The sequence below is a fragment of the Hevea brasiliensis genome, chromosome 16 (genome assembly GCF_030052815.1).
Source record: "Hevea brasiliensis isolate MT/VB/25A 57/8 chromosome 16, ASM3005281v1, whole genome shotgun sequence".
NCBI lineage: Eukaryota > Viridiplantae > Streptophyta > Magnoliopsida > Malpighiales > Euphorbiaceae > Hevea > Hevea brasiliensis.
The window spans coordinates 42136233-42146865 of record NC_079508.1 but is presented as its reverse complement, the minus strand read 5'-3'; the positions used below and the strand labels follow the sequence as shown (position 1 = coordinate 42146865).

The 10633-nt window shown below is 22.8% G+C and overlaps 1 protein-coding gene across 1 annotated transcript; it reads right to left on the bottom strand.

The window, feature by feature from the left end:
- Positions 1-8195: 8195 nt before the first annotated feature.
- Positions 8196-9054, bottom strand: LOC110670751 (uncharacterized). The gene has a single exon (XM_021832913.2). It carries the CDS (start codon positions 8925-8927, stop codon positions 8205-8207), a length of 723 nt encoding a protein of 240 aa, XP_021688605.2. The 5' UTR covers positions 8928-9054; the 3' UTR covers positions 8196-8204.
- Between the last annotated feature and the right edge of the window lie 1579 nt (positions 9055-10633).

The following is a 10633-nucleotide window of genomic DNA, read 5'->3' as shown; positions in this document are numbered from 1 at the left end:
GGATGGCTTTAAGAAAGACGAGAATGTTATGGTTGTTGGAGAAAAGGAGGAGAGTGTCCAAGTGTAAAGTGAGGTGACAAGACTCGGGGAAGCGAAAGAGGGCTTTAACTTATAGACGCACAGCAGAGAGTGTGGGTAGTGAATGGACGCAGACCAATCGTGGTCATTATTTAAAAAAATTATACAATAAAGTTAATGTATGAATAATAATTTTATTACAACTATTGATTGCAGCAAATAAAAACTCTTTTATTCGTTACTGTGCCACCCTCCTTTTTCCAATACTTTCACTTGATTCTAGTAAACGTTTACTGTTCTTTCTTAAATGTTTATGCCTAAAAGAAATTGCGTAGAAGGTATGATTTTTATATTATATAATTAATAATTAATTGCAATCCAATCGGTATACTCTTAAATGGTATTCAATAAAAATTAAATTTATATTATATAATTAATAACAATAATATATGCGACAATGTTATTAAACTCGATTCGAAAGTTAACTCGATGAAAAAACAGAGTACAGGGGTCTGGAAGTTAACAATAATTTGAAGGTTTATGTATATGATTTGGTTGAATTTTAATTTTAAATGAAATTTGAATTTTGGTTTTTTGCATTGATTCAATAGCAGCCTTATGGATAGAGCTCAAATTCAGAATGCAAATTATTTTCATTAAGGTCATAATTGTAATTTCACCTATGTTTAATGTATTAATGAAGGCTTGAAAATTGCAATTTATAGAATTTCCGTTATACCTTCATTTGATCAAGATTAGTGTGATCCGCCTAACATTACTCAATTAATAATTTTTTATATTTAATGATTTTGCTTCATCAACTAAAAACATAAATTCACGTTAATGTTCTTAAGGGTGTTTGATAAGAAATTAACAAAAAATAATTATTATTTTTAGAATTTTTAATTTTTTTATTAAAATTATGTAGATATTTAAAGAGATTAAATTAACTTTTCAATATATATATACTTTCTTCAAAGATTAAATGTTAACATTAGGATTTAAGTTAATAATAATCCTCTTCTTCAAATATTAAATGTTAACATTAAGATTTATGTTAATAATATTTCTTTTTAAAAAATTAATATTTATAAAAATAATATTTATTTTTTTTTTATTTTTTATCAAACACATCCTTAAACGTTGAGTGAAAAAGAAATAAAGTGTCTATTTGATATTGAGTTTGAAGAGGTCAAACTACTTTTTTAAATAAAAGTATCATTTTAGATATTGTTAAAAAAAATTTTTTGAAAAAAATTATTTTATTATTTTAATATTTTTATAACTAAAATTTATTAAATTTAATTTAAAATTATTTTTTAATACTCTCTTATTAATATATTTAAAACAATAATTTTTTTCATAATTATTTTAATAATAATACTAAACAGGCCTGAAATCTTTTTCTTTTATTTCTCAAAGCATCATCAACATTTGGCCATACGCAAGTCTATTCATCATGATGAATGAGAATAGTTGACATTTTAATAAAAATTATCTTTTATTTGTAGGTAAATAACATTTAATGTGGTTTTGTAATGAATGCCACAATTAAAGTTTTTTTTAATGACTAATATGATTTTTTTTCATAAAAAAATATTATATATAAATTTTTTAAAATATACATTTATTTTTAATACATTTATCATTTTTTATTAATTATTTATAAAAAAATATAGATTTTTAATAACCACACTTCGTTTTATATAAAGGTAATTTTTATTTTGTTAATTTAATTAAAACTATTTTCTCCTTTTATATTATCTATAAATCGTAATTTGTTATAAGCACAGTGATTATTGTCTATTTAATGTAAAGTGAATTAACACCATATTTAATATGGCATAATTAAAATTATAATGTAACTGTAATTATATTACATATTTAATTATGTTATTTGATAATACAAAAAAATTTAATGTAATAGAATGGTAATTACATAACGTAATTAATTAAATTTAAAATAATCATTACATATAAAAATAAATGTAATTATAATAACTTATTTTAATTTTTTAATTTTTTGTCAATATTATTATCACCACTGTTACCCGGCTACCATTGCTACTATAGTCACTATCCTTACTCTGTCACTACCACCACCACCACTATCACCATTATCATTATTGCTACCACTATCACTTAACTATCATTATCACTATTTAGCTATTGTAACATTTACTTGGCTATTACTATCATCATCACTGTCTCAGCTTACCACCATCACCATCATCCAACTAACGTTGTCGTTATCATCACTACCACTTAGCCATTACTACCACTCAATTACCAATCATTACAACTATTACCACTTATTATTAATATTATAAATAAATTAAATATTAAAATAAAAATTATCATTACATTTCACTATTTATATTTTTATTTTACAACTAAATAGAAGACAATTATATTACATTACATTATAATTTTGATTACATTATACTATTGATTATATTATATTACATTGCACTCTATCAAACATACCCTAATATCTTTAATTTAAGCTCTTTTATAAGATACATCAGTTATTAAGCACTATATTAAGATGCATTGACCCATTTTCTTAGAACTACGTTCAATTTATAAAATCGAGTCAAGTAATAAAATTAATATTCAAAAAGCTATTGTTATTATGAATTGCATATCATTGAATTTGAATCAAACAAACAATTGAACCCATCTAAATTTTAACTTCAAAATTGATATAAATACATTGTATATAAGAAATATTAAAAAAAAATAAATTCTATAATAAAATCAAAATTTTAATATTTATTTTATTCTTTTACTTTAAAGAAAAATTTAATTATTAAATATATATTCAATTGAAAGAAAATTATCAATAATTATTGATATTTGATAATATATGTAATAGAAATAGAAAAATCAAGTTATTGTCAATTTTATCATCGCTAATAAAATAATAAAATTAATAACTTAATTACATTTGTAACTATCATTATACTAATATAGAAAAAAGAAGCACTTTCATTACTCTTAAAAACATTTAAAGCATATTTTGTTTTTTTTTTTTTTCTATTTATCTTCCCTTGTAATGTATTACATCAAAATAAAAAGAGGCTAAAATGCGTATTATTTTCCACTAAAAAAAACAGTCAATTTTGCAATAAATTATTAGAATTGATTTAAATTAATTACCATCAGCAATTAATTTTATAATTAAATTGTACTTTTAATTTTTTTTAATAAAATAATTAATTTAAAAAAATTAGCAACAGATTTGAGAATTAATTGCTAAATCAGTTGTTATTAGCTACTGATTTATAATTAATTGATAAAATCAATTGCTAATAGTAAATAATATATAATTGATTGCTAAAATCGATTATTATTAACAATCAATTTATAATTAGTTGTTAAATCGATTGCTAATTAATATTAGAAAAATCTTAAATATACGATTAGCAACTGATTTTAAAATTGGTTGCTAAAATCTATTACTAATAGCAATCCATTTTGCAAATGATTTTTTTCCTCTAAAAATTCTCGCTTAATTTTTTTTTATTTATTTGTAATCAATTTATAAATTAATTGCTAATAGCAATTGGTTTTTGAAGCAGATTAAAATCAGTTTCTATTGGCAATTGATTTTATAACTGATTTTTCCTCCAAAAAATTCCTGTCCATTTTTTTTTATTTTGATTTACAACTGACTTGTAAATCGCTTATTGTTAGCAATCGATTTTTACAACCGATTGAAATTGGTTGCTATTAGTAACCGATTTTGCAACTAATTACAAATCGGTTGTAAAATTTTCTCCTGAAAAATTTTCACCCAATTTTTAAAAGAAATTAGCGATTGACAATCATTTGCTAATTCACTTATATAAATTACTACTCATTTTATTTCCCCATTACTCATTTTTTCTCTCTTTCCATTTTTTTATCTCATTTTCTTCATCATCTTTTTCATTCTCATCTATTTTATTCATCATCTTTTTTATTCTCATCTATTTTATTCATAATCTTTTATATACTAACATATTTTCTTCATTATTTTTTCCTTCTCATCTATTTTTTTCATCATTTTTTTTTTATCTATTTTCTTCTTCATCTTTTTCTTTGTTACACATTTTCTTCTTCATTATCTTTCTCTTTCTCATCTATTTTTTTTATCATCTTTTTTTTTATCATCTATTTTCTTCGTAATCTTTTTCTTTCTCATATATTTTCTTCATCTTCTTTTTCTTTCTCATCTTTTAATTTATTTTTCTTTGGCATAAAATAAAATTTTTGTACAAATATATTTTCTATTAGTAAATTATTTGTAGTATTAATTTTTAGTAATTTTTTTGTTATAATATATATATTGGTAATTTTTTTTAGTAATTTGTCTTATAAATATGTATTTATATTTAATTTTTGTTAATATTTTAGATAATAGTTATTATTAGTAATTTTTATAATATTTTTATATCAATTTTAGTACTAATTTTTATAAATAATTTATTATTTTAGTAATTTTTAAAAATTTATTTATTTAAATTTTTTATTTCTTATTTGGAAATTTATTTTTTTATAATTTTTTTAAAATTAGCAACTAACTTTTCTATTACTAAAGTAGATACAAATAGCAATCGATTTACAAAATAGTTACAAAATCATGGTTTAGTTTCCCAACTTTTCTGATTTTGGATTTTTAATTATTTTATAAATTGTGCATTTTATATAAATTTTATTGTGTATTTTTTATTTATTTTCTTAAAAAATAATAGAATAAATGAAATATATATATATATATATATATATATATATATATATATATATATATTATCAATTATAAAAATTCTTATAAATTTGATTTAGTTATAAAGATAAAAAAGGTATACAAATTTACAAATAAAAGAAAAAATTATAAAAATTATTATCAATTATATAAATTATTGTACATTCATATTTTCGTTTACAAAGAAACGAAAATATTATAAAAATAATTGAGCTTCATATTAATTATTTGATAATTAAAATATTTATATATCTTTTTAGAAAATAAATTAAATTATTATAATTCTCTTGCTTTTATTAGAATTTATGACATGAAGCTGTTGAAATATAAAAAGTGAAATAAATTGAAAAATTATGAAAAATTACAAGTGCATTAAAAAAATAAACTTTATGCTTACAACTCCAGTTATGCTTTAAACATGTATAAAATAAATTTCATATGCATGTAGAAAAGAAAAATTATTGCATACAATTATTGAATATATAATAAATAAATTTTAATTGTTATATAACTCATATAATTAATTATAATGAAATTAATATTACAAATATCTCTAAATATTGCTTTAAAACAAAAAGAAAAAACGATATAAGACTAAAATGAGATTTTTCCTTTTTTCTAATTGATTAAGAATATATACACATAGGATAATAAAAATATATACTCTTTAATATTATTATAATAATTTTATTAAAATACAATAAATCTTATATTTTATATACACACTATCTCGTAGTGTCAGATGACTTGAATATTTTGATGGTAGTGGAGTCTGAGCCACAGCCCAATATTAAAGCCCATTTGAAGACAATTTCTGAAGGCTCGTTTCTCCGAGTGAAGTCCAATTTCTGTTAAGTTTGTGGAGGCCATATCTAAAGACTCGAGGCCTGAATTTATTTGAACCGCACTCATCGCCGCCGTAGTGGCGTACAAATAATAAGATACCGGTGGAAATCACTTTATTCCACTTGAACTCATTTAATCTTTTTAATATTTAAATTTATTTTAAATTTAATTAAAATTTATTTTTAATTATTTAAATTTATCTTAAATTTAATTATTATTATTCAAAAAATCTGAATTCATCTAATTTTATATATTTTAATTAATAATTTATATAAAAATATTTCTTATTAATAATTTTTATTTTAATTTTAATTTTAAAATTTTAAAATAAAAATTATATAATTGATTTTTATCTATTAAAAATATAATATATAAAGTCTATAAATATTATTATGATAAAAAAGTATATTTTATAATTAATATAATTATTTATTTAAATAATTTAAATAATAGATACTCAATATATAAAACTTAAACCTATCAATGATATTATTCTTTAAACTCGTATTCATTTCAAATCTGATTATATACTATTTAAATCCATCATATTAAAATTTAATTAGGTCAAACATCCATAATTATCTAATTATTGTCATCTCTCATTATCACAAAAAATTATTAAATATATTCAGTGCACATATATCATCTCTTGTAATTATATGAGACTTACTCTTTATCTTATAAAAAAAAATATATTTACTTTTATATTAAAAAATATATTATTTTTAAAAAATATATTATTTTTTAATACAATCAATATATTTAATTAGCCGATTATCACATGTAAAAGGGAAAAAAAAAATCCTGCCCGTTGTCTAATTAAGCGGAGATTGCTTTTGGGTGCATCCATGTGGAGATTTGTCTTGACTTTGCTCCTTGTACATTGAAGAAACTGGGGAGCAAGTGGAAGGCACTGTCACAGCCTCCACAAATTGACAATTGTGCAGATTTCCCCACGCTTTAGACTATTAATCATATGTAACTGCCAATGGTCATGAAAAACAAGTAGAAAACAGCGAGGTCACTATAGATATTCCCCACTAGAAGCCGCCTGAAACCCATTATTCCCCACTAGAAGCCGCCTGAAACCCATTGGGTTTTGTCTTGTTCAACATGTTTTAAGGATGTAACCAACACGTTGTCTTGGTGTGGCAAAATTCTAACGTTATGTTAGTTGACTACATATCAGCACAAAGAAAGCAACATTATCATGTCCATTGCATTTTTTATTTTACTTAATTATAGGATTGTTTTTGAATTAATTTATTTATTAAAATTAATTTTTTTTAGCGCACTACACATTAATTTAATTTTTATATATTTACATTCTGTTCAGTAATATTAGTTATTTTAATAACTGTTAGATATTTTACTAGTCAATCGTTTATTAATCGCTTTGTTAGATATTAATCACGATGAGTTAATCGCTTTATATAGCTGTTAAAGTAGAAATGTTCGGTAAAAAATAGTTATTGGATTAGTTATTAAATATAAAAATAGTGATAAAATCTTATTGATCATAATCAAAATACTTCATCAACCTCGAAAAGTTAGTAGGGATAGTTTTTCATGAACCATTCACTTACCTCCAAAAGCTAATATAAACACTATATCACCGAACAACATAAATAAAAGAAGTAATATTTTAACTCTGATCAAAACACTAAAAGCTACCTTAAAAATTATTGCTAAATAAAGCCTTAAGATAAATAATCTTTAAGTGCTTTCAATAATCAAATTCTAATTAAAAAAAGAAGAGCTTACAGAGTCAACTAACCCGGTTGGATTGCACTTTAATTTTTATGATGTTCCTCAATAGTGTTAGATGTGGTACATTTAAGGGTAAATTATATATACAATATCATATATTAATTTAATAGTATTTAATTTAATTTATATATAAGTTAAATCTACTTATAAGTAAAAAAATTATAAATAAATTAGTATGTGATTTGATTTATAAATTAAAAAATTACTTAAAATAATAAAAAATTATAACTAAAGTACTCTTATTAATCACTTATCTATTTATTTTAAAATTATATTTTGATCAAGTAAAATAATATATTATTCTAATAATCTTTTAAAATATTAATATTATCCTCATTTTAATAACCACAATCTTTTTGTTATTTTGATAGATTAAATTACTTTTAAGTATTTTTTTAACCAAATACTTAAACTAATTGAAACTTAATTTTAAATAGTTTTGCCAGATAATTAATTACTTATTTTTAAATTAATTTACAAATTAAAAAATACATTTTAAGTTAAAAAGTTAAAAATTAGTAGTCAATCCAAACACTCTTATGACCTTCAATAATATTATTTTCATATAGCTTCGGATAAAGAAATTTTGAATTACTAAAGTGGAAATTTGTTAATTTGTTCAATTTAATTATTAAGATTATGGGTAAATAGAGGACTGTTACGAATAAATAGAGGATCGTGGGTAATAGAAAATAGAATTAAATTTTTATTGATAAGTATCAAATTAATAAACAGAAAATATAATTTTTAATTTAAATGTTAGTACCTCACCAATGCACTTTTTCTCCCTAGTAACTAGTCATATATCCAGTGAGAAAAATCAAATTTGATTTTGGGTCCTAAATTTCTCGTCATGGCGATCACAAACAGCCCAGCTACATTCAAAAGTAACATCCAGAAAATAAAGCATGAAAACCAGGACAAAACAACACAAAAACATAGGAATAGGCCCAAAGATCCACAAAAACAGAGGGAAAGAGAAGTAGAAGGCACGTAGTCCTAAAGACCAAAAATAGCTACCCCTATTAACAGACCTAGCCACATACTCCGCCGTGAGATGGTGGTGGTTGTGATCAGCTAACAAATTCTTGAAGGGTACGTTAATAAGGATGCTTGCATGGCTATAATACCTAATGGATTGCACGTTCAGCAAGAAAGCCACCAAGAAACATACCAATATAGAGAAGAACTTGATGGACAATCCCAACTCACTTGTATCCCCATACTCAAAATTCCAAGCAGATCGATCACCCTTGGTGACACTGGTCATGAGCACTGCAATAACGGAGCTGAGCATGATGCCTGTGGATGCCAGAAGGGTTGATGCCATTATATTGTTTAGTAGAGTCTGCACAGCGAGAACTCCATTCTTGGCCGAGTCTTCCATCATGGCCTGAACCCAGAAGCGGCGGTTGATAGTATTGACGCCTATAAAAGTCTTAGAAGGGTGGTTGATGATTCGATAGAGAAGCCATATGTGATATGCCACCATTATAGCCAGTCCCAATGGAACCAACGTGTAATCAAGGAATTTTTTCTCCATTAATCGATGGTATTGTTGAACAGATGGATGGCTTTAAGAAGACGAGAATGTCATGGTTGTTGGAGAAAAGGAGGAGAGTGTCCAAATGTAAAGTGAGGTGACAAGACACGGGGAAGCGAAAGAGGGTTTTAACTTATAGACGCACAGCAGAGAGTGTGGGTAGTGAATGGACGCAGACCAACGTGGTCATTATTTAAAAAAAATTGATTGTGATGAATTTGACGTGAATCTCAGCATAACCAATAATTATAATAAAATCAGGGAATGATTGCAGCAAATAAAAGCTCTTTTATTCGTTACTGTGCCACCCTCCTTTTTCCAATACTTTCACTTGATTCTAGTAAACGTTTACTGTTCTTTCTTAAATGTTTATGCCTAAAAGAAATTGCGTAGAAGGCATGATTTTTATATTATATAATTAATAATCAATTGGAGTCTAAGCAATACAATCGGTATACTCTTGAATGGTATTCAATAAAAATTAAATTTATATCATATAATTAATAACAATAATATGTGCGACAATGTTATTAAACTCGGTTTGAAAGTTAACTCGATGAAGAAACAGAGTGCAGGGGTATGGAAGTTAACAATAATTTGATGATTTATGTATTTGATTTGGTTGAATTTTAATTTTAAATGAAATTTGAATTTTGATTTTTTGCATTGATTCATTAGCAGCCTTATGGATAGAGCTTAAATTCAGAATGCAAATTATTTTCATTAAGGTCATAATTGTAATTTTGACCTATGTTAAATGTATTAATGAAAGCTGGAAAATTGCAATTTATAGAATTTCCGTTATACCTTCATTTGATCAAGATTAGTGTGATCCGCCTAACATTACTCAATTAATAATTTTTTATATTTAATGATTTTGCTTCATCAACTAAAAACATAAATTCACGTTAATGTTTTTGATAAGAAATTAACAAAAAATAATTATTATTTTTAAAATTTTTAATTTTTTTATTAATATTATGTAGATATTTAAAGAGACTAAATTAACTTTTCAATATATATATACTTTCTTCAAAGATCAAATGTTAACATTAGGATTTAAGTTAATAATAATCCCCTTCTTCAAAGATTAAATGTTAACATTAAGATTTAGGTTAATAATAATTCTTTTTAAAAAATTAATATTTACAAAAATAATATTTAATTTTTTTTTTATTTTTTATCAAACACATCCTTAAACATTGAGTGAAAAAAAAAATAAAGTATCTATTTGGTATTGAGTTTGGAGGGTCCAAACTACTTTTTTAAATAAAAGTGTCATTTTATATGTTGTTAAAAAAACTATTTAAAAAAAGCTATTTTACTATTTAAATATTTTTTATAACTAAAACTTATCAAATTTAATTTAAAATTATTTTTTAATACTCTCTATTTAATATATTTAAAAATTTAATTTTCTCAACAATAATTTTAATAATAATACTAAACAGTCCTGAAATCTTTTTCTTTTATTTCTCAAAGCATAATCTTTTTCTTGTATTGAGTACAGTTGACATTTTAATAAAAATTATCTTTTATTTGTAGGTAAATAACATTTAATGTACTTTTGTAATGAATGCCACAATTAAAGTTTTTTTTAATGACTAATATGAATTTTTTTTTTCATAAAAAAATATTATGTATAAATTTTTTAAAATATACATTTATTTTTAATACATTTATCATTTTTTATTAATTATTTATAA

Coding starts and splice junctions, on each gene's coding strand:
- LOC110670751 (XM_021832913.2), bottom strand. CDS start 8,927: ATGGAGAAAAAATTCCTTGATTACACGTTGGTTCCATTGGGACTGGCT.